The 25,159-nt window shown below is 45.9% G+C and overlaps 1 protein-coding gene and 1 non-coding gene across 2 annotated transcripts; both read left to right on the top strand.

Moving 5' to 3' along the window:
• The first annotated feature begins 870 nt into the window (after positions 1-870).
• Positions 871-23,185, top strand: RILPL2 (Rab interacting lysosomal protein like 2). Its single transcript, XM_007448668.1, has 4 exons — positions 871-1,273; positions 8,676-8,827; positions 14,378-14,485; positions 22,949-23,185. Exons 1-4 carry the CDS (start codon positions 953-955, stop codon positions 22,977-22,979), a joined length of 612 nt encoding a protein of 203 aa, XP_007448730.1. The 5' UTR covers positions 871-952; the 3' UTR covers positions 22,980-23,185.
• Positions 10,267-10,338, top strand: TRNAE-UUC (transfer RNA glutamic acid (anticodon UUC)). The gene has a single exon. It is a non-coding gene; the product is annotated as a tRNA-Glu (tRNA).
• Positions 23,186-25,159: the final 1,974 nt, after the last annotated feature.

Here is a 25,159-nt window from a genome sequence, read left to right on the forward strand (position 1 = left end):
CATCGGCAGGCGGACTCTCAACCACTGCGCCACCAGGGAAACCCACCGCTAACATTTTTTGAGCCTTTCCTAAGTGCTTTTTGTCACAGTCATTGTCTCATGATCTCATATATTCCTCACAACGACCCTACTCCGTAGGTGCGGTTATTTACCCAGGAGTAAAGTGAGGCTCGGGGGAGTTAAGTAACTTGCAAGGGCCACACGCTGGTCAAGTGGAGGAACCCAGGATAGAGCCAGGTGCATAGCGCAGGGAATCTCCATTTAACTGAGGGTCAGATGCCGCCGGTCCCGGTGACCATAGGCCTGGAAGCTCTGCGCAACACAGACCACTAGACTCCCGCGCGCTGCCACCAACTGCTGTTTTCTGCTTTGCCGCACGCTTCAGAAAATATTCTCAGAGACCGGATCTGCCTCGCAGTACCATGCAAATTCTATGGCTGGAACACCTGAGTGCAGAAAGGGAAGAGTTGTGTGCTTTTTAGCCTCCTTCCCAGAATGCGGTGGAAACTCCGCCCCTGTCTCCGTGGAAACCCGGCTTCTGCGGTGGCTGTCACCAAGGGCGGAGCTGGGGTCGCTGCCCCTCCCCGTCTGCAACCGCTCTCGGGCTGGGAGCGATCACTGTCACCCCTTAACCTCTCTGTGCGTCTTCGCGGCGGCCCTCCCTTTCCCGTGTCCTTTCGTGCCCCAACCACATCCTGGAGCCCGCACTCCCGCACGGGCCCCCGCTGGGACGGTGCACCCGGAGTCCTGGCCTGCGAGCTGCCCTGCGTGGCCTCCTCCTACAGCCCCTCTCCGGGCCCACCCCTCGGCTGCGCTGATTGGCTGCTCCTGCCCCGCCCTGAACAGGCAGGGTCCACTGCCCCGCGGAAAGTTTTCTGTGCCGGGAGGAAGCTGGACATTCGGAAACTCCGAGAAAGCAGCAGCTCCGGAGGCTGCAGGGGTCTGGGCGGCCATGGAGGAGCCCCCTTTGCGAGAGGAGGAAGAGGAGGAGGGGGACGAGGCTGGGCCCGAGGGGGCCCTGGGCAAGAGCCCCTTCCAGCTGACCGCCGAGGACGTATATGACATCTCCTACGTGATGGGACGCGAGCTGATGGCCCTGGGCAGCGACCCCCGGGTGACACAGCTGCAGTTCAAGATCGTCCGCGTCCTGGAGATGCTGGAGACGCTGGTGAATGAGGGCAGCCTGACGGTGGAGGAGCTAAGAATGGAGCGGGACAACCTCCGGAAGGAGGTGGAGGGGCTGCGGAGAGAGAGCTCGGCGGCCGGCAGGGAGGTGAGTGCGGGGAGCGGCCACTGGCAGGGGGGACGCTTTCTTCTCTTGAACATCCAAGCTCCTCAAAACAAATCACTACGGGTATGCAATCCTCAGATTAGAAGCGTTAAGATGGTTAACATTAATCGAGCACTTGCTCGGTGCTGGCCCCTGTGCCGAGTGTGTTCTAAAGCAGCGGCTTCCAGCATTTTTTACCAGGACCTTCAGCAGTGGTTAGCAGCCATCAAAATCACCTTGAGTGTTCGTTAAAACACAGATTGCCCGGCCCCAGTTGCAGAGTTTCTGACTCAGTAGGTCTGCAATGGGACCTGAGAATCTGCATTTCTCACAAGTTCCAAGATGATGCTGATTCTCTTGGTCCAGGTTTCACACTTTGAGAAACTTTGACCTAGAGTAAGAAATACTTTTTAACTAAAGAGAAATTAGTACTTATGACCACAAAAAGATACATATAAGAATATTTAGGGCTTCCCTGGTGGCACAGTGATTAAGAATCCGCCTGCCAATGCAGGGAACACGGGTTCGAGCCCTGGCCCGGGAAGATCCCACATGCCACGGAGCAACTAAGCCCGTGCGCCACAACTACTGAGCCTGGGCTCTAGAGCCCGCAAGCCACAACTACTGAAGCCCGCACGCCTGGAGCCTGTGCTCCGCAACAAGAGAAGACACCGCAATGAGAAGCCCGCTCACCGCAATGAAGAGTAGCCCCCACTCACCGCAACTAGAGAAAGCCTGCACACAGCAACAAAGACCCAACTCAGCCAAAAATTAATTAATTAATTAAAATAAAAAAAAAGAGGGCTTCCCTGGTGGCGCAGTGGTTGAGAGTCCGCCTGCCGATGCGGGGGACGCGGGTTCATGCCCTGGTCCGGGAGGGTCCCACGTGCCGCGGAGCGGCTGGGCCCGTGAGCCATGGCTGCTGGGCCTGCGCGTCCGGAGCCTGTGCTTCGCAGCGGGCGAGGCCACGGCAGTGGGAGGCCCGCGTACCGAAAAAAAAAAAGAATATTCAGAGCAGCTTTATTCATAATTGTGCCAAACTGGAAACAATCCAAATGGAAAAGAGGAATCAATTTTTTAAATTGTGGTACATTCATATGATGGAATACTACACAACAATGAAAAAGAGCAGAGTTGTGATACACACAACTGTATGGATGAATCCTACAGATCCTACATTGAGAGACAGAAGCCAGGTACAAAAGAGAGCGTCCTGCATGTGGAATTCAAGGACAGGCAAAATAATCTTTACTTATAGAAGACAGGTTGATGGTAGCCGTGGGATGGGAGAGTGGGGGGGGGCAGGAGGGACATTTATAGAGAATTAATCCAGGTGTGGTTACATGGGTGTACACATATGGTAAAAATTGTCAAGCTATAAACTCAAGATTAGTGCATTTTTCTGTATACATGTTATACCCCCATTTTACAAAATTACATTTTACGTTGATATCCAGTATTGATGAAACAAAAGTTTCAACAATTTACCCTAACTCTCCCTTACTAAACATGATGTACAGTCATACTTTCCTATTCTATTTTTATGAATTTTTAAATTATTTTGCAACTCACTGAATTAATATCATGACTCACTAGTGAATCTCCAGCTACAGTTTAAAAAAACAAAACAAAACTGCCCCAAGGGGATTATCTCATTTAATCCTCATACTATTATTATTCCCATTTTACAGAAATGGAGGCATAGAACAGTTAAGTAATTTGCCTGAGGACTTAACAACAAGTAAGAGGTGGAGGCAGGATTTGAGCTCAGAGATGCTAGTCATAACCACACTGTACTAAAATACAGACCTATGACCTTTCTTGTAGTAACATTTGATGAGTGACTGCACTGTGTGGGCTCTGGAGCTATGGCACTAAATTAGACAAGGTCCCTGCCTTCACGGAGCTTCACATCTAGTGGGAGAGGCAAGACACACAGACCTCCAAAACTAGACCACAGGATTACAAACTGAGAAGTATGCCATGAAAGGACAGCAGGAACTGGGCGGCTGAAACTCATAGGGAAGAGTGAAGGTTTCTGGTAGCTTCCTTGGTACTCTTATTTCAGCTACTCATTGCTCACGGTGACAATTATGTTTGTAGATAAGGTTCTTCTTTAGTATCCGTCATATGAGATGGTTGAGTGTCATGATTAGTAGCCTGACTTTTGAGATTCAAGAGCAGTTAAATGACTTGCCTAAGATCCCTCAGCTCACATTCTGTGCTCTTTACCTGTCACCTCCAACTCCAGGCACAAGGATATGGAGAAAGCCCCATCACGGACCATGAACAGTGTGGTCTGCACGGGGGCGAGGTCATTTCCTGTCTGGGGCATAGCGGACAAGCTTCGTCAGCCAGCAGATGAGCTGGCACGTTTTCCTCCCAAACTGTAGTCTTAAGAACAGGGGTGGGGCAAAAGGCAGAGAAAATGAATATTTAGTGTCAGTAGACAATTTATAAAAATATGCCCTAGTGTTGTTTTCTTTTCTTTCTTTCTTTCTTGTTTTTTTTAGTTGTGGTAGACATAAAATTTACCATCTTTTTAAGTGCAGAGTTCAGTGGCCTTAAGTACATTCACAGCCATTATTATGCAATCATCACCACCATCCTCTCCAAAACTCCTGTCTTGCAAAACTGAAACTCTGTACCCACTAAACACTAACTCCAAATGCCCTCTCTCCCTCAAGCCTCTGGTAACTACTGTTCTACTTTCTGTCTATATGGATTTACCTATTCTAGGAACTTCATATAAGTAGAGTCAGATAATCTTTGTCCTTTTGCCACTGGCTTATTTCACTTAATGTTCTCAAGGTTCTTCCATGTTGTGGCATGTGTCAGAACTTCCTTCCTTTCTAAGGCTGAATAATATTCCATTGTATGGATCCACCACAATTTGTTTATCCATCTGTTGATGGACACTTGGGTTGCTTCCACCTCTTGATTTGTGTGAATAATGTTGCTATGAACGTGGATCCATAAATCTCTCTTTAAGTCCCTGCTTTCAAGACTTTTGGGTATATACCCAAAAGTGGAATTGCTGCATCACATGATAATTCTATTTTTAATTTTTAAAGGATCTGCCATTCCGTTTTTCATAGTAACCACACCATTTTACATTCCTACCAGCAATGCACAAGAGTTCCAATTTTTCCACATCCTTGCCAACACTTACTTTCTGTTTTGTTTGATTACAGTAGCCATCACAATGGGTATGAGAATAGTTTGTTTCCTTTCTTTTTTAAAAATTTAAGTTCAAAATTCAAGTGTTACAAAAGTGTTTGCCTTGGAAAAGCTCCCTCCCCATCTCTCTCCACCCCTAGCCACCACTTCCCCTCCCTAGAAAAAATTAAAATGATCAGTTTCTTAAAGTATCCAGAGATACTTTGTGCAAACACAAGCAGATATGAATATATTTTTCCGTTATTCACACAAATGTTATTATAATATATACCCCATTCTGCCTCTTGCTTATTTACACTTAACATGGCATGAAAGTTGTACTAAATTAGAATATAAAGAGCTTACTCACCTTTTAATGGCTTTTGAAAACTTCCACTGTACAGTATTATCCATTGCTCAACGTGAGGGTTCTTAACTTGGAGTTTTTGGAACCCCCCAAGAGGACCATGATTCTAATCTGCAAAATCTATGAACTTGTATGAGAAGAAATTGTATTTTTATTTTCACCAACCTCCATCTGAAATATAACACTTTCTTCAATTATGACTACAGACAACAAATCACAGTAATTAGCAGTACCTGTGACAAACACCAATGGAAATCACAGATGTTTTCATATCCCATTACAGTGTAGTACAGACCTCAAAACTTTGTTTTCCTTCTGTATCTTATTAGACCTGTGGCTACATCGTGTTATTCAATAAAGAAGCAGGTCTAGGAATCACAAATTTATTTTTAGAAGATTTTGATGAGTGTGTTATCTTAGTTGGTTTTCTTGTAATTCTATGCCTTTTATACATTTAAAATCAGTATTTTGAGATGGAATCCGTGTGGGCTTTACCAGGCTGCCGTAAGGGTCCACGGAACACACACAAAAAAGGTTCAGAATCTCTGCTTTAACCAGTTTCCTATCAAAAGACCTTCATTTTCCAATCGTTTGCTCCGACCCCATGCAACAGTGAATTACTCTGGCCTATAGCAGTTGGCCCCCTCAGTATCTAGGGGAAGTGGATTCACTGGGTCAAAGGAAAGCCACATTGGAAGTTTCTTTTTTTAATTAATTAATTAATGGCTGCATTGGGTCTTCATTGCTGTGCGTGGGCTTTCTCTAGTTGCGGCGAGTGGGGGCTACTCTTCGTTGTGGTGCACTGCCTCCTTTTTTTTTTTTTTTTTTTTCTCAAAACCAGAACATTTATTGCGTGACTAATGATTGAAATCCTTAAGATGAACTGGATGCTGCAACAGCTGCCCTCTTGGGTTTAGGTGTTGTTCCTTCACGGAATCCATGCCTGAATCTGCGGTATGCAATTTTTAGGTGCCTCATTCGACCAGTCCCGGTGGTATTTCGTCTTTTAGCTTTAGCACTCCAGTTATACTTCCTCTTCCGCTTGGCAGCGTAGCCACATTTACCACAGGTCGACTTCTGAAGGTGGTAGGCCTTAGAGCCACAGCGGCGGCACAACATGTGCGTCTTATTCCGACGCTTTCCAAAAGAGGACGTTCCCTTTGTCATCTCGCTTCTGCCGCTGAGACCAAAGAGCTCGGGCTTCTTATTGTGGTGGCTTCTCTTGTTGCGGAGCACGGGCTCTAGGAGTGTGGGCTTCAGCAGTTGCAGCTCGTGGGCTCTACAGCGCAGGCTCAGTAGCTGTGGCGCACAGGCTCAGTTGCTCCGCGGCACGTGGGATCTTCCTGGACCAGGGCTCGAACCCGTGTCCCCTGAATTGGCAGGCGGATTCTCAACCACTGCGCCACCAGGGAAGTCCCCTGCATTGGAAGGTTTAATAAGTATTGTCAAGTTGCACTCCAAAGGAGTTAAAGAGATTGGCTCCCTCTGCAATCAGTGAAGGAACCGGTTTCCCCACAGCTTTTACAACACAGTGTGTTTTCAAACACGCTGATGTTTATCAATCCGAGAGGAGGAATGTGGTCACTATTGCATTTCTCTTTACAGTGTGGCTTATTCTCTTTATCACCTGTAGAATATTCCAGAGTGTGGTTGTGCCTTAGTTTGTTTAACTAGACTTCTGCTAATGGACATTTAGGTTGTTTTCAAATATTTGCTTTATTTTAACTTTAGTTTGAAAAAATGTCAAACCTATGGAAGAGTTGCAAGATAAGTACAATGAACACTTGTATACCTTTCACCTGAATTCAGGTGTTATATTCAGGTGTATGTATATATGTGCTTGTGTTTGTGTATAGTATGTCTTAAGAGATACACATTGAAGTATTATATACACACATATACATACATGTATATATGCACATATGTACTCATATTTAACAAATATTTATGTCTATATATTATTTATTCGCTCAGAATCTTCAGACATTATGTTAGCTGCAGAGTTAGTAAAAGATTAGGATCTTTCACCCTAAATACTAAATACTTCAGTGTGTATCTCCTAAGACATATTGTTACATAACCACAATAAATAATTGAATTCAGGGGGAAAAGTTGGTAGAATACTAAGATCGAATATGCCATCCCTATTCAAAATTCATAATAATATCCTTTATCGCATTTTTTTTTTCTGATGCAAGATCCAATGCAGGTTTATACGGTACCTTTAGGACATATCTCTTTAGTCAGCTTTAGTCTGGAACAGTTCCTCAGCTTTTCCTTGTCTTTCATGACCTTGAAATCTTTGAAGGTTGTATATCAGTCTGTAGAACGTCCTTCAACTTGGGCTTGTTCTGATGTCTCCTCGTGGTTAGATTCAAGTTATACATGTTTAGCAGGGATACCACTTAAGTGATGCTGTGTCCTTCTCGGTGCCTCGTATCAGGAGGCACCTGATTCAGTTTGTCGTTATTGGCGATGGTAACTTCTATCACTTGGTTAAGGTGGTGTCTGCAAGATTTCTGTACTGTAAGGGTGTCTTTATTCCCTTTGTAATGCATAAGTAGCCTATGGAAAAAGTACTTTGAAACTGTGAAATATCCTGTTCCCCAACAAACTTTCACCCAAAAGTTTTAGGTCCATTCATTAGTCTTGCCTGAATCGATTATTACTGCGTTGGTTGCAAAAGGATGATTTTCTAACTCTATCATCTTCTACACCTATTAATTGGCATCTTCTGTAATGTACGGATCCCCCTCCTCCTTTCTGCTATTAGTCCGAGTTCTCCAGAGAAATAAAACAATAGGTGATATAGATGTAGATATAGACACAGATGAGAATATTTATTATAGGAATCGGCTCACGTGGTTATGGAGGCCAAGAAGACCCACAATCTGCTGCCTGCAGGCTGTAGAATAAGGAAAGCCGGTGGTGTAATTCAGTCCAAGTCAGAAGGCTTGTGTCAGGGGGCTGATGGTATAAGTCCTGGTCTAGGTCCAAAAACCCAAGAACCGGGAAGCTTGATGTGCGCACTGTCCAAGGGCAGAAGAAGAGGGATGTCCTGCTCAAGCAGGGAGTGAATTCACCCTCTCTCCACCTTTTTGTTCTATTCAGGCCCTCAATGGATTGGATGAAGCCCACCCACACTGGGGAGGAGCCTCTGCTGTACTCAGGTCACCAAGTCAAATGCTAATCTCTTCCAGAAACACCTTCCCAGACACACCCAGAAATAATGGGTTAACCAGCTGTCTGGGCATCCCTTAGCCCAGTCAAGTTGACACATAAGATTAGCCATTACATCCCCATTAATTAGTTAATTAATTTAAATTTAAATTTTTATTTATTTTATTTTTTTGGCCACACCACTCAGCATGTGGGATCTTAGTTCCCCGACCAGGGATTGAACCCATGCCCCTCGCAGTGGAAGCTTGGAGTCCTAACCACTGGACCACCAGGGAATTCACTAAATTAAAAATTTTAAGTATGGATTCCTGAATCCTGTTTTTAGTTGATGGGTTATTATCCATTCCTGTTACTATTCACGCGGATACTCAAGTCGTTCAGTTTGGCCAGTAGGAGTGCCTTCAAACTGTGTCCTTTTGATCTGTCTCCATCCCTTACACAATGGAATGTTCCAGACTCAACTTGGACTTTCCCTGTTCCAGCCCTGGACTCAGCTATTCTCCAAGGAGCCCTGGCTCCTTTCTTGGAGAATGGTACTTGGAATTCTTGCCTCTTTACCATCAACCAAACACTTCCAAGAGGCAACATCTCATCTCATCGGGTCCCTGGGAGTAGTAACAGAACAAGAGAACTTTCCTTTCTGAGATGGACAGTCTGTCCTCATGAGGGAAACTGTATAAGTGATGTCTTTTCTTACAGGTGAACCTGGGACCAGACAAAATGGTGGTTGACCTGACAGATCCCAACCGACCACGCTTTACTCTACAGGAGCTGAGAGACGTGCTGCAGGAGCGCAACAAACTCAAGTCACAGCTGCTGGTGGTGCAGGAAGAGCTGCAGTGCTATAAGAGGTGGGCTGTGCTGCCTGGGGCTCCTACACCGCAGAGCAAGACACTGCCTAGAATTCGTTGATGTATTACATGTCTGTTCTTATGTTCATCCAATCTACTTATTGAAGACCCACTATGTGCCAGACACTATTCCTGGCACTGGGGGTAGAGCAGGAACAAAACAGAAAGTCCGTGCTAGTCTAGGGGGAAGACAGGCAATCAGCCAGGAGGCCTGCAATGAACACACAGGATAATGGCGGTGAGTGCTGAAGGGAATGTAGATCAAGGTGACATGACAGAGAGCAGAGTGCTAGGGGGGCCCTGCTTTAGACTGGGTGGTCAGGGAAGACCCCCCTGAGGTGAATGACAAGAAGCAGCCAACCACATAAAGATTTGGTTGCGTAAAAGTAGAACAAGAAGTGCAAAGGCCCTGAGGTAGGAACCCATTTGGCCAATTTAAGAGGCCCACCATGGTGGAACTTGGAATGTGAGGTAGAGGGTGGTCCAGAAGAGACTGAGGGGTGGCCTTTTTGGCCACAGGAAGGAGCTCTAGTTTTGGGGGTTTTTTAAAAATAAATTTATTTATTTATTTATTTTTGGCTGTGTTGGGTCTTCGTTGCTGTAAGTGGGCTTTCTCTAGCTGCGGTGAGCGGGAGCTACTCTTCGTTGCAGTGCGTGGGTTTCTCATTGTTGTGGCTTCTCTTGTTGCGGAGCACGGGCTCTAGGCACGCAGGCTTCAGTAGTTGTGGCTTGCGGTCACTAGAGCTCAGACTCAGTAGTTGTGGCGCATGGGCTTAGTTGCTCCACGGCATATGGGATCTTCCCAGGCCAGGGTTCAAACCTATGTCCCTTGCATTGGCAGGCAGATTCTTAACCACTGCGCCACCAGGGAAGCCCAGGAGCTCTAGTTTTATTGTAAGTGTAATGAGAAGATTTGGGGAAATCTTAAGGGAATGACACAGTCTGATTTACTATTTTAAAAGATCAATGTGGTGATTTTGATAACTGAATGACTTGGTTATGTGAGAGAATGTCCTTGTTCTTTGGAAAGACACTTAAGCATTTAGGAGTGAGGGGGTAGGATTCTTGTCTCCAGTTTACTCTCAAGTAGTTCAGAGAGAAGATGGTTGCATGGGTGGATGGGTAGGTGGATAGGTGGATGGATGGATGGATGGGTAGGTAGATAGATACACGGTTAAGCATTGGAGGGATCTGGCTATAGATATATGGGAAGTTTTTGCACTAGTATTACACCTTTTCTCTAAGTTTGAAATTGTATAAAAATTAAAAGTTAGAAAAGATCACAATAATACTGGGTAGAGGAGGAACTGTAGGGCAAGCGAGAGAGGAAATAAGGAGGCTGTTGACATGACAGGTTTGGACTTCTCTTTATCCTTCTGCACCATGTTTCCCCAAATAGTTTACTTTATGTAAACTATGAAAAGGGAGCTCTAGGGAGTTCCCTGGTGGTCCAGTGGCTAGGATTCGGCGCTTTCACTGCTGTGGCCCAGGTTCAATCCCTGGTCGGGGAACTGAGTTCCCACAAGCCACACAGCGTGGCAAAAAGGAGCTCTGTGGTTGAATAATTCTGGGAAACACTGAGTTAAACAAAGCAGGTTTCCTTAGAGGCAGGAGAAGGATAGATCAAGAGAATAAAAACATGGTGCCAGGACTTCCCTGGTTGTCCAGTGGTTAAGACTTCAAGCTCCCAATGCAGGGGGCGCAGGTTCGATCCCTGGTGGGGGAACTAAGATCCCACATACCTCAGGGTGCCGCCAAAAAGTAAAAACCAAAACAAACAAAATGTAGTGCCAACTAATATTTATCAATGCTTACCATGTGCTAAATGTATCCCGAGCATCATTTCAATTAGTGTTCACAGCAAGCCTATGAGTTAGGGTAATGTTATCCCCAAGATGACCTAAGGGTCAGAGAGGTCAAGTACCTGCTTGAAGTCCCAGGGCTGGTGGTGGCAACCTTGAGATATGACATCAGACAGCCTGACATTAGAGCCTGAGCTTTTAATTATCATGCCACATTTGGACTCGGAAAGTTTGGAAGTAAGGAAATACTCTAATTCAAAACAAAACAAAGCCCCAATGATATTATTCCTTAAATTCATTCAATGTGACATCATTAAGAGAGCATCAAAGTAAAAATGTCCTAGGAAGCTAAATCCAAAAGAGCTGAGTTCTGCCAACAGGAATTTAATTGTCTTCCTTCTGCTGAGGTTGGAACGCTGTTAATGGAAAGACCTGTCTTCATCTCATTTAATAAGTACTCCAGACACGGTTAGCTAAAAAGAGGAACTCTTAGACTGCCGATGCCATGAGCAGCTTGCTAGTGAATAAAGCAACACACGTTAGTTCCAGTTTTGAATTCCCAGAGAACAACAGATGTGCACTTCCCATCTGGTACAGGCCAATAGACAGACAGCAGGATTCTGTTTAGTCTCCTGTGTTATATATTCTGGAGAAACCAGCATGTCAACTGAGGTGTTCTCTTAGCAACTGCATCAATTTGGAGGCCCAAGCTCATACTAATGATAGTTTTAACTGAAAGCAGATATGGTCGACTGTTTCCAAAGATGGTCACAACAGTTTTTCCCATCCTGCATTCCTTTTTTAAAATTATTTATTTATTTATTCATTTATTTTATTTTTGGCTGCATTGCGTCTTCGTTGCTGCGCGCGGGCTTTCTCTAGTTGCAGCGAGCTGGGGCTACTCTTCATTGCGGTGCGTGGGCTTCTCATTGTGGTGGCTTCTCTTGTTGCGGAGCACGGGCTCTAGGCGCGCGGGCTTCAGTAGTTGCAGCACACGGGCTCAGCAGCTGTGGCGCACAGGCTCTAGAGCGCTGGCTCAGTAGTTGTGGCGCACAGGCTTAGTAGCTCCGCGGCATGTGGGATCTTCCCGGAACAGGGCTCGAACCCGTGTTCCCTACATTGGCAGGCGGATTCTTAACCACTGTGCCACAAGGAAAGTCCCCCTGCATTCCTTTTGCAGTGAGACTTTTCCACTCCTCTCATCGGAGCAGAGGTAGAGTCTATTTTCTGTCCCCTTGAATCTGGATGGCCCTATGACTTGCTCTGACCAATCAAATGTGGTGGAAGTGATGCTGTTTGGCTTCCTAGGTTAAGGCTCTAAAAGGCCTAGCAGCTTCCATGTTTGTGCTCTCAGATTGCTGCCTTGAGACCACCATGCTATGAGGAAGCTCAAGGTAGTCACATGGAGAGGTCACACGAAGAGGAACCAAGGTGTCCCATGTGACAGCCCCAGCTGCCTCCAGCCCCCAGCTGATCCACCAATTGAATGCAGCCAGTTGAGAACCCCAAACTAGACTATCTGGAGAACCACCAAATGAACCATAAGAAACAGAGCCATCATGAGAAGTCATAAATCATCATAGTTTTAAATCACTAAGTTTTAGGGTGTTATGTAATGGTAGATAGTGGGAAAAGGTAATTTTTAGATGATTCTCATATGAATATTATTATAATAAATATATATGACAAAAATAGAAATAATATTAAGTAATAAGAGCCCACTCTTTGCGAAGAAAGAGAGAGAGGGGTAAATTCTGCTATCTGACATTCATAACTAAAGGGGTATCTCAGTCAGCTCAAGCTGCCATAACAAAACACCAGAGACTGGGTGGCTTAAACAATATAAATTTTTTTTCTCACAGTTCTGGAGGCTAGAAGTCCAAGATCAAGGTGCCAGTATGGTTGGTTCTGGCTCTTTCTGGCTTGTAGACAGCTGCCTTCTTGCTGTGTCCTCAAATGATGGGGAGAATGAGAGAGAGAGCAAGCCATCTGGTGTCTCTTCTTGCAAGGGCACTAATCCCATCATGAGGGCCCACCCTCATGACCTCATGTAAACCTAATTGTCTTCCAAAGGTCCCATCTTCAAATACCATAACATTAAGGGTTAGGGCTTCAACATATGAATTCAGTCTGTAGTAAGGGGAAAATTGATGTCTGTAGCGTGGACATAAATTTACCAGTAGGTACCACAACAAAATACCTAAGTGGATCTAATGAGCTTACTGGGTCAGACATTTTTTTTTAAATATTTATTTATTTATTTGGCTGCATCAGGTCTTAGTTGCAGCGTGTGGGCTCTCTAGTTGTGGCACCCTGGCTTAGTTGCCCCACGGCACATGGGATCTTAGTTCCCCAACCAGGGATCGAACCTGCATCCCCTGCATTGGAAGGCAGATTATTTTTTAATATTTTAAAAAATTATTTATTTATCTATGGCTGTGTTGGGTCTTCGTTGCTGCGCGCGGGCTTTCTCTATTTGCGGCGAGCAGGGGCTACTCTTCATTGCAGTGCACAGGCTTCTCATTGCGGTGGCTTCTCTTGTGGAGCACGGGCTCCAGGCGCCTGAGCTTCAGTAACTGTGGCACGGGGGCTCAGTAGTTGTGGCTTGCAGGCTCCGGAATGCAGGCTCAGTAGTTGTGGTGCACGGGCTTAGTTGCTCCACGGCATGTGGGATCTTCCCGGACCAGGGCTCGAACCTGTGTCCCCTCCATTGGCAGGCAGATTCTTAACCACTCCGCCGCCAGGGAAGTCCTATGGAAGGTGGATTCTTAACCACTGGACCACCAAGGAAGTGCCTGGGTCAGACATTGAAATGCTTCACTGTGGTCAGGCTTCTTTTGGTTGCAGGTGACAGAGATCCAATGCAAACTAGCTTAAGCACAAAAGGGAGTTTTATCGGCTCACATAGCTGGGAAGGATCCTGGAACTGGTCTCAGAAATAAAGGAAAAACTGCAACTAAGGCCTCAGGGTTGGAATCAGGGACTGTGTGCCTCTTTCTTTCCTCTTTGCTTCTCTTTATTGGCCTTATTATTTTGTATTAAAGACAGTCCTTCTCTGAATCTTAGGAAGCATGGCTGCTGTCAATCAGCCAAGTGAGAGAGAATAGCCTTCTTCCAAGTTCTGTACATCAAATCCAGGGAAGTACTCTGGCCCTCTTGGGGTCGCCTGACCTAAATATCTCATTGATCAATATCAATCTAGGTCTTATCACCATCTGACTTACTCTATATTTTTTAATTTTACTTATGTATTTCTTTCTTGACTGTTTCCTTTCCCAATGGGATATAAATTGCATGAGAGAAGATATTTTATCTATTTTGTTAATTGCTATATCTATATACATTGGTACAATTTGTAGCTTAATAATATTTGTTGAACAATGAATGAATTCCATTTATTATCTCGCTTAATCCCTCAATCCTAGGAATTAGGTACTTTCATTATCCTTATTTTACTAATTAGGAAATCAAGGGTTAAGTTAGAGGATTTATACATGGTTATATTTCTAGCAATTGGAGAAGCTTGAAGTACCAGCCAATGGAATTAGCCAAGGGAAAGAAAGAAGAGGTGTCAACAGTGGAAAGGTGGAAGGAAGATTCTAATCTTCTGAGTCAGAATGTCTAACTGTAGCATTTCAATGATAATATTATTAATATAATAATAATTATTAAGAACCTTCACTTTCAGAGCTACACAGATAAGAGATCTGCAATAAAACAGCACACTTATTTGTCTCCTTTTTCCTAGTGGCCTGATCCCAGCAAGAGAAGGCCCAGGAGGAAGAAGAGAAAAAGATGCTCTGGTTACCAGGGCCAGCAATGCCAGCAGTAACAAGGAGACAATGATAAGGAAGCTGTAAGTCACCTGGCTGCCCCCTGTTGCCACTAAATGATCACTAAAGGAAGGAGTGGGGGTGAGAGGGGGAGGTCCTACTCTCCTGGTGGTGGTCTTGCAGCTGATATGAAAACTCATTGCTGGTGTATTATAATATCTGCCAGGCAGTAGTGTAAGCACTTAACATATATTAATTCATTGACTCTTCACAGTGACCCTATGAGGTAGGAACTATTACAATCCCCAACTTACAGATGGGGAAGTAAAGACCAAGAAGTAAAGTTACGTACCCAAGGTCACACAGATAGTAAACAGTGAAGTCAGGATTTGAACCCAAGGAAATCCAGATTCTACACTCTACTGCCTCCCTATGATATAATAACAAAACCAAATAATAACAATATTACAACCACAAGAAAAACACAGTAACAATAATTATTGGAGTTTAAGGGGGCTAGTTCATCACCAACTTTGGAGGACCCTGGGTCTCCCAACGCTGGGACCCATAATGCAGTGTCCTCCGAATACCCACCTCGTGTTCATGCACCATTGTTAATCCCTTGTTTCTTTGCTTGCTGTGCCTCAAACCATGGGTGTGGGACACTAGTTAAAATTCAGATTCTCAGATATCAAGTCATTGGTTCTAGGATGAGGCCCAGAAATCTGGATTTTTACTAAATTCCCAGACAGTTCTGATGTGGGGAGCCCTTGGACCACACCTTGAGATGTGCCTTTTCTGTCTACAGATGTCAGTACAATTAGGCACACCTTTCCTCCACCCCACGCTGAAGGGAGCAGCTGGTTTGCCTTGGTTGCTTTGAGAATGTCCGACCTGGTGACAGTTTATCAGCTCCTGGTCTTTTGGATCAAAAGTGAGAAACAGCCTCCATCAGGGATCTCAAACTAGAAAACCTACGGGGGCCAAGCACTTAATGTGGATGAGTGATGGGGCTGTGGGGTGGGGTAGGGGACAGTTGCCCCTCAGTTCTGTCTGGCCTAGGAATAACATGTTACCAGAGCTTCTGCTTCTTGAGTGAAGCTGAGAAGCCGGATTTGTTCATGGAATCTGATTTCTAAATGCCGGCAAATAATTTAAGATTAAAAATAAAGACTGTACGATCCAAATGAGCCACCATCGCAGGCTGTATCAGGTCCTAGGCCACCATCTGGCTCTTGCTCCATTATTCCTGCCTCTCAGGGAGGGCTGAGGGACCTCGTTTTCTTCCATTCATTCGGTCATTAGTCAGTCAACAAACCCTCATTGAGTCTATATTGTGCACCAGGTGTGGTGCTCAAGCTGGGGGTGCTGCAGTGACCTATTTTGCAAGGACTTCGTGGACTCCAATTTCACAGGGAAATAATTTTGAGGGATCAGAGATTCTGAGTTACCTTCCAGGGCAGGTTTAATTAAGATGCCTTTGTTTCAAGAGAGGAGAAATTTTTCTTTTTCTTTTTCTATTTTTGGATCTCAGGAACATAGGGTTGCGTTAGTGAGTCTCAGCTCATGGCACAATGCACGTCACTGTGAGCGTAAGACCCCTTTCTTCTTGGTTTTATTTGTTCCCTCTTTATCCCCATCCCCCATTCCCATTCTGCTTCCCAGCTCCCCTCCCCCTCAGCCAGTCTCATATGGGTATTTATTTACCATGTTCTAAAAATTATATATTGTCTTTTGTGGATGTATTTTCAATAGTAACTGATATTTTGTTTAACACTTCATTCTGTATCCTCATATTGGTTTTTTTTCTTCACTAAGCACTGTTGTTGAAGTTTTCTTTTTTATCAGGCACTCTTTTTTTTTAGAAAAAGAAATCGATATTTAAAAAAATTTTTGGCTGCACCGTGGCATGTGGAATCTTAGTACCCCGACCAGGGATGGAACCCGTGCCCCTTGCAGTGGAAGCTCAGAGTCCTAACCACTGGACTGCCAGGTAATTCCCTCAGGAACTCTTTTTTAAATTTTAATAATATATTATACTAACCCAACACATCCAAAATATTATCATTTCAACGTGTGATCACTATAAAACATTATTAATGAGATATTTTACATTCTTTTTTTAAATAGTAAGCCTTGAAATCTGATGTGTATTTTACACTGACAGCACATTTCAGTTAAAGACTCGTTATGGGGCTCCTCTGGTGGCACAGTGGTTAAGAATCCGCCTGCCAATGCAGGGGGCACGGGTTTGAGCCCTGGTCTGGGAAGATCCCACATGCTGCGGAGCAGCTAAGCCTGTGCGCCACAACTACTGAAGCCCGCGCGCCCTAGAGCCCGTGCTCCACAAGAAGCCACCACAATGAGAAGCCTGTGCACCGCAACAAAGAGTAGCCCCCGGTCACCGCAACTAGAGAAAGCCCGTGCGCAGCAATGAAGACCCAACGCAGCCAAAAATAAATAAAATTAATTAATTAATTTAGAAAAAAAAAGACTCGTTATGTTTCAAGGGCTCAAAAGGCATGTGGCCGCTGTATTGGACAGCATAGCTTTAGCCGATATATGGTCAGATGCTTTGGGCTTTGAGAGCTGAGTTTGAATGATCTTTTTTTTTTAGTATTTTTTATTTTAATCATACCTAATGTAAAATTTACCGTTTTAATTTATTTTTTATTTATTTATTTTTTTTGCGGTACGCGGGCCCCTCACCGTTGTGGCCTCTCCCGTTGCGGAGCACAGGCTCCGGACGCGCAGACCCAGCGGCCATGGCTCACGGGCCCAGCCGCTCCGCGGCATGTGGGATCCTCCCGGACCGGGGCACGAACCCGCGTCCCCTCATCGGCAGGCGGACTCTCAACCAATGTGCCACCAGGGAAGCCCTTAATTATTTTTTTAAAAATTGAAGTATAGTTGGACTTCCCCGATGGTCCAGTGGTTAAGACTCCACACGTCCAATGCAGGGGCTGTGGGTTTGATCCCTGGTCGGGGAACTAAGATCCTGTATGCCGTGTGGCGCAGCCAAAAAATAATAATAATAATAATAATAAAAAAGAAATGGAAGTATAGTTGATTTATAATGTGTTAGTTTCAGGTAAACAGCAAAGCGATTCAGTTATACAGATATATATATTCTTTTTCAGATTATTTTCCATTATAGGTTATTACAAGATATTGAATAGAGTTCCCTGTGCTGTACAGTAGGTCCTTGTTGTTTATCTATTTTATATACAGTAGTTTGTATCGATTAATCCCAAACTCCTAATTTATCCCTCCCCGCCACTTGCCCTTTGCTCACCATAAGATTGTTTTCTCTGTCTGTGAGACCATTTTAATCACTTTTAAGTGTACAATTCAGTAACATTAAATGCATTAAGATCCTGTGCATCACCACCAATATCCATTTCCAGAACTGTTTCGTCATCCTGTCCCGAAACTCTGTCCCCATTAACCATTAACTCTTCTGTTCCCCTCCTCCAGCCCCTGGCACCCACCGCTCTACTTTCGGTCTCTATGCATCTGACTACCCTTGGGACCTCATATAAGTGAAGACATGCAGTATTTGTCCTTTCATGACTGGCTTATGTGATTAGCATAATGTCTTCAGGCTCATCCATGTTGTACCATGTATCAGAATTTCTTTCATCTTTAAGGCCCAGTGATATTCCATGGTATGTATAGACCACATTTGATTTATCCGTTCATCTGTTGACGGACATTAAGCAGTTTTTAAGAGCTGTCCATATAGCGGTGTAGACATCCAACTTGTTTCTCACCCCAGCGATGGGATCGCAGGTTGCCTCCCCCACTGTGGACAGTGCTGCAGTGAATATCTCCATGCTTATTCATGTCCTCTCATGGACCTGGGTGTGAATTTCCCAGGGATATATACCCAGGAGTGATACTGCAGGGCCATGGGGCCTATCATCCAGGGTTCTTGCTTATCAAGAAACAAAGGCTCACGCAAAAAGGGTGACTGAAAAGATTTAAAGAAGGGACATTTTACGGACGTGGGAACAGAGATACTGGATGGAGAAGCATGGAGAAGCATCCTGGGGCGGGCAGCAGAGGGGCGAGGGTAGGGAGCTGTGAGGGGAAGGGGGAGAGTCATACAGGCATGTGGCCTTCAGAAGAGGAACACACAGTAACTAGTGAAACAAAGCCTGGCAGAGACAGAGCAGTGAATGCCCTCACCTCCCCCCTCCCACCCTCCCTGCGTGTGCAGGTTCTTCCCATTGGCTGAGCCCAGCCGGAAGCTAGAGGACAAGGGAGCTTGTTGAGATCCCCCACAGAGCTCAGCCTCCTGGAGCCGCAGGCTAGAGAAGAGAGGGGATGCTTCTGCGGGGGCAAACAGCCCTCAGAGTGCGTGTCTACTTAGTTCAGTTAAGTATCACGCGCAGGCTCAGCGGCCATGGCTCACGGGCCCAGCTGCTCCACGGCATGTGGGATCTTCCCAGACCGGGGCACGAACCCGTGTCCCCTGCATTGGCAGGAGGACTCTCAACCACTGCGCCACCAGGGAAGCCCTACCAGGCTTTCTTGAATGGCTGCATGAAACAGCTTTATCAGACAAGACCACCTGAAACCACATTTACTTACTCTTCCAACAAATACTTATTGAGAGCCTACCGTGTGCCAGGCACTGATCTAGGTGCTGGGGATACAGTGAGCAAGACGGATTCCCTGCCCTCATGGCGCTTACATTCCAGCAGGGGAGGCAGAGAGTGAACCGGTCAGGAAATGTACTAACGGGACAGCTTCAGATGGCCCTACCTGTGCTGAAGACCATTAAATAGGGTGCTGAGAGAGAGGTTGATCAGGGGCTGCTTTTTTTTCTTAAAGTTATTTTTGGCCGCGCCACGCGACTTATGGGATCTTAGTTCCCCAAACAGGGATCGAATCTGGGCCCTGGGCAGTGAAAGGGCAGAGTCCTAACCACTGGACCACCAGGAAGTTCCCGATAGGGAACTACTTTAGATTTGAGGAGTCCCGGAAGACGTCTATGGAAAGGCAACATTCAAGCTGAGCCCTGGAAGGCCATAATGACCTGGCAGAGGGAACAGCAGGTGTAAAGGCCAGAGGCTGGAGAGAGCTTGTGCAACAGAGATCATGGTGGCTGGAGTGGCAAAGAGAAGGGAGGCGAGGTTGGGGAAGGGGAGGGAGCGGGTCATTCGGGGCCGAGTGGATCCCGGTGACGACTTTGGGTTTCATTCTAAGTGCTTTGGAAAGACCTTGGAAGGTTTTAAGCTGGGGAGTGACATGTCCATATTCACCTATAAAAAGCTCACTCTGGCTGCTTTGTGAAGAAGGGTTGAGGGGACAAAGTAGGGCCAGTGGGAGTGTTTCTTCCCCAAGAAAGGGTCTCCTGAGGTAAGATAATGAATGAAAGAGCATCTCCACCCTACAGCAGGTGTCAGAGCTGAAGGTGTTTATTTGGGACATTCATTGGCTAAGGATCTCACTGTAAACAAGGCTTCCAGACCCATAAGCTACTGGTTTCTTTCTTTTTTTTTTTTTTAATGTTTATTTATTTATTTTATTTTTGGCTGTGTCGGTCTTAGTTGCGGTGTTCGGGATCTTTTTGCGGCACGTGAGCCAGGCTTTCTTGAATGGCTGCATGAAACAGCTTTATCAGACAAGACCACCTGAAACCACATTTACTTACTCTTCCAACAAATACTTATTGAGAGCCTACCGTGTGCCAGGCACTGATCTAGGTGCTGGGGATACAGTGAGCAAGACGGATTCCCTGCCCTCATGGCGCTTACATTCCAGCAGGGGAGGCAGAGAGTGAACCGGTCAGGAAATGTACTAACGGGACAGCTTCAGATGGCCCTACCTGTGCTGAAGACCATTAAATAGGGTGCTGAGAGAGAGGTTGATCAGGGGCTGCTTTTTTTTCTTAAAGTTATTTTTGGCCGCGCCACGCGACTTATGGGATCTTAGTTCCCCAAACAGGGATCGAATCTGGGCCCTGGGCAGTGAAAGGGCAGAGTCCTAACCACTGGACCACCAGGAAGTTCCCGATAGGGAACTACTTTAGATTTGAGGAGTCCCGGAAGACGTCTATGGAAAGGCAACATTCAAGCTGAGCCCTGGAAGGCCATAATGACCTGGCAGAGGGAACAGCAGGTGTAAAGGCCAGAGGCTGGAGAGAGCTTGTGCAACAGAGATCATGGTGGCTGGAGTGGCAAAGAGAAGGGAGGCGAGGTTGGGGAAGGGGAGGGAGCGGGTCATTCGGGGCCGAGTGGATCCCGGTGACGACTTTGGGTTTCATTCTAAGTGCTTTGGAAAGACCTTGGAAGGTTTTAAGCTGGGGAGTGACATGTCCATATTCACCTATAAAAAGCTCACTCTGGCTGCTTTGTGAAGAAGGGTTGAGGGGACAAAGTAGGGCCAGTGGGAGTGTTTCTTCCCCAAGAAAGGGTCTCCTGAGGTAAGATAATGAATGAAAGAGCATCTCCACCCTACAGCAGGTGTCAGAGCTGAAGGTGTTTATTTGGGACATTCATTGGCTAAGGATCTCACTGTAAACAAGGCTTCCAGACCCATAAGCTACTGGTTTCTTTCTTTTTTTTTTTTTTAATGTTTATTTATTTATTTTATTTTTGGCTGTGTCGGTCTTAGTTGCGGTGTTCGGGATCTTTTTGCGGCACGTGAGATCCTCTGCTGAGGCGCATGGGCTTCTCTCTGGCTGTGGCCCGCGTGCTCAGTAGTTGCGACACACGCGGGCTTAGTTGTCCCACGGCATATGGGATCTTATTTCCCTGACCAGGGATCGAACCCATGTCCCCTGCATCAGAAGGCGGATTCTTAACCACTGGACCACCAGGGAAGTCCCCATAAGCTACTGGTTTCTTTCTGCCTCTTCTAGGGGAGTTCTTTGGGTTACTTAATTGGAGTTGGAGCCTGATACGGCAAAAATACAATGTTTGTAAGCCAGCCTGAGGACACAGGTTTAAAGAGCATGAGGCCACAATTTCACGATCAGACAAGATTACTGAGCTAATGGAATGAATGAGTGAATGAATGAATGAACGACTCTCTGAAGAAGTAGGTCATGCTGAGAAGGACTTTTGTCTTTGTCCTGAGGACAGTGGGGAGCCATGCAAGGGTTTAAGCTGAGGAGTGACTGAGCTCTGCACAGTGACGCGGTCATTCTGGCTGCCACGTGAGTGGATTGTGGGGGGAGGGAAGGCTGTTATGCTCCTCCTGGTGGCTTGGCCTGCGGGTGACAGTGGGGGAGATGAGAAGTGGGGGGATCAGGACATAGCTGGGGTGCGGTGACTAAAATACAGCAGGTGGGCTGAGGGCAGACGAGTTGAGAATAACTCCCAGTTGCTGGCTTGAATGACTGGGTGGGGGAAGATGATGTTTCCTGAGACAGGGAAGTGGGGTTGACGGGGTATGCGCAGGCTCAGGGGGAGGGCGGCTGAGCCCTAACGCCTGTATCCACGTGTGAGTCAAGGGCTCGTCCTGCTGTTGCTGGCAGAGCTGCTAGCGGTACTCAAGAGGTTTGTCTTTGACTGGAAGCAAGAGCCTGTATCCCCATCACTGACTTTTCAGCCCACCGGCCATCTTTGCGTCTTTCCTACAACTGGTAATAGCATTGACACTGTACTTTGTGTCACTGTACTTTGATCAACCCCAGATGTCATTCCTTTTTTAAAATTTTATTTATTTATTTATTTTTGGCTGCACTGGCTCTTCGTTGCAGCGCGGGCTTTTCTCTAGTTGCAGTGAGCGGGGGCTACTCTTCATTGCGGTGTGTGGGCTTCTCATTGCAGTGGCTGCTCTTGTTGCAGAGCACGGGCTCTAGGCACGCGGGCTTCAGTAGCTGTGGCACGCGGGCTCAGTAGTTGTGGCGCACGGGCTTAGTTGCTCCGAGGCATGTGGAATCTTCCAGGACCAGGGATAGAACCTGTGTCCCCTGCGTTGGCGGGCAGATTCTTATCCACTGTGCTACCAGGGAAGCCCCCAGATGTCATTCTTCCTTTTCAAAACTTTGCATGAGGGGGACTGAAAGTTTGTTACTCATGCCTCAGGGGATATCTTTATATGTTTTATCTGTTATATCCAAGAACTTACATGTTACTCTTTATTCATTGCAAATATCTATTTTATAATTGTAGGTACCATTGAGAAGTTATCACTTCCTCTACAATAAAAACCACTTAAAATCAGAAATTTAAAAAAAAAAAAATAAGGTTCCAGACTCCATCTGTCAGTCTAGCACAGTAGTTATGTGGGCTCTGGGCCCAAGTCCCAGTGGTTCCAAGATATACTGTGTGACCTTGGGCCTGTTACTTAACCTCCCATAACCTCAGTTTGCTCATCTATAAAATGGCGGTATTGATTGTATTCACCTCCTCATGTTGTTATGAGTTTGAAATGAGCTAGTAGATGGAAAGCCCTGGAACAGTGCCTGTCCCATAATGAGCCCCGAGGAAATGGCCTGCAGGAGCTGCTTACAGATTTTGCAGGAGGTTCTGCACTTCCCGCTTCAGAACTCGCTCTGTTTCCTCTGACCCCTCTCTCTCTCCACCCAGGTTCTTTTTCCGATCAGGGAAGCAGACATAGATCTGGGACCATGGCTCAGTTCTCAGAAGACGACTTCAAAAATCATCTCTCAGTGCCAGTGCGTACCCACTGCACTTGCTCCTTTGTTTCCCCTCAAAGCCGTCTGAGGAGGAACGGATGAGGTTTTCTCCCCCGCTGCAGAATTGAACACCGACGAAGGCTGGGCCAGGGCGAGTGAAGCGGCACAAAAAATCGAGAAAGCAGAAGGAAAGCGAAACGGGGCCACCTGCAGCCCCACTTCAGCCCCCCAAGAGGCCCCCAGCGTGCGGATGTGCTTTCTGCTTCTCAGGGCTCACAAACGACCCAGGTCTTTACTGCGTAGCTGCGAAATACACCAGCCCAAATTGGGGTGGTGAGAAGAGGATGCAGGACAATCTGGTATATGGACTTTGCAGTGATGACTTCACTGATACTTAGTGACTATCTGATTTTGCTAACGTGACTTTCTTTACGTGATTTTTTAATTAAAGTAAAATGACTTTTACACTTTCTGTGTTTCAGAGTGGCCTCTTAGAGTTACGTGACCTTGTGTAAGTTACTTCAGCTTTTTGGAGTCTTGGTTTCCAAATCTGTGAACTGTATACAGTTGACCCTTGAATAACACAGATTGAACTGCGAAGGTCACTCACACACACAGATCTTTTTTCAATCGTCAACACTGTGGTACTGCACGACCTGCAGTTGGTTGAATCTGCGTATACGGAGGAAACTCGAATATGGAGGGCTGACTATAAGCTGTATGCGGATTTTTCGACTGTGGAGAGGGTGGGTGTCCATAACTCCCTGTATTGTTCAAGAGTCAAATACACACACACACACGTATATATACATATATAACGTATGTATACCTACATACATATATATATATGGTGCACATACATCTCACTGAATCTAAGTGAGGCACCATTATTTTGTGTGTTGCTATGACAGGAAAAATGCTACAAATTATAACATTAAGATGCTATTGATTGTAAGGCTCATCCTGATTTCAGCAATGTTAAAATGTGGAAAAAAATAAGTGCATTTAGGAATCAGTGAAATACAGTCTGTAGATAGCGGGAGACTGTACTTTGCAAAGAAACTAATGAGCCTGCTGGACCTCCCCTGCCTGAGGAAAAGCAAGTTTGTCACTGAAGTGCCAAAAGGATGTCATTCTTTTCACTGTAAGTTTGTAATGTCCTGCTGCCTGGATTATCTCATTTATCCCTATAACATCTGAGGAGATGGGGACTAATACTAATCGTCCAGTTTACAGATTCGGAAACCAAGACCCCCAGAGGTTAAAGTATTTCACACGAGGTCATGTAGCTGGGAAGTTACTGCCCAGAATGCACACGCAGGCCTGATTCTAAGGCCTCGGTTCTTATCTGTGACGCTCTATGTACCCCGATTCTCCAAAAAGTGCAAATATTAATAATGAGTGCAATTTACCGTATGCCTTGCCCACACCTATATATGTTGCCTCACCTTATCCTTATGGGATGGGTGTTATTATTATTCCCGTGGTTCACCCAAGCAAGTGCCAGCACAGTGGGGCTAAGGGGCTTGTCTAAGGCCCCAGCTGGAAAGTGATAAAAGTGGGACTTGAACCCAGGTGCCAAGGCCAAGGCCACTCTGCCTCCCAAGGAGAGTCGGCAACGTTCAAGTGTCTGATCCAGAATGCCATCTCAGCAGCATCTTAGATCGGGGTCTCCCGTTTCCTGTAACCCCGTGTAACGCTGCAACCCTGACTGGTTGCTGCCCCCTTAACAGCAGGGAGGGAGGAGGATTTCTGCACCTTGGAGGTGAGAGCTGACTTGGGAAACGAACCCGAGCATCCTGACTTCAGAACCGCAGACGCTGGGGTGTGGCCGATGGAATGCCAGAAGCTAAGTTCTTGGAGCCGGGCCCAGCATGACCACAGACAGCAGAGACACGGCCGCTCCCACCCTGCAGGCTTCCAACTCCAAACCCAGCCCCAGGAGGAGCAGGCTTAGAGGCAGTATCTATCAGTCCTGGGCACTTGTAAACAGTGAATGATAGAGAACCACCCCAAATTTTCATCCTAATAATAGCTAACATTGATTACTGAGGATCATCTATGTGCAAGTACTTTTTTTTTTTTTTTTTTTTTTTTAAACAAAGTCTTTTATTAATTAATTAATTTTATTATTTTTGCTGTGTCGGGGCTTCTGTTTTGT

This window comes from Lipotes vexillifer, unplaced genomic scaffold (assembly GCF_000442215.2).
Source record: "Lipotes vexillifer unplaced genomic scaffold, Lipotes_vexillifer_v1.1 scaffold21, whole genome shotgun sequence".
Classification (NCBI taxonomy): domain Eukaryota; kingdom Metazoa; phylum Chordata; class Mammalia; order Artiodactyla; family Lipotidae; genus Lipotes; species Lipotes vexillifer.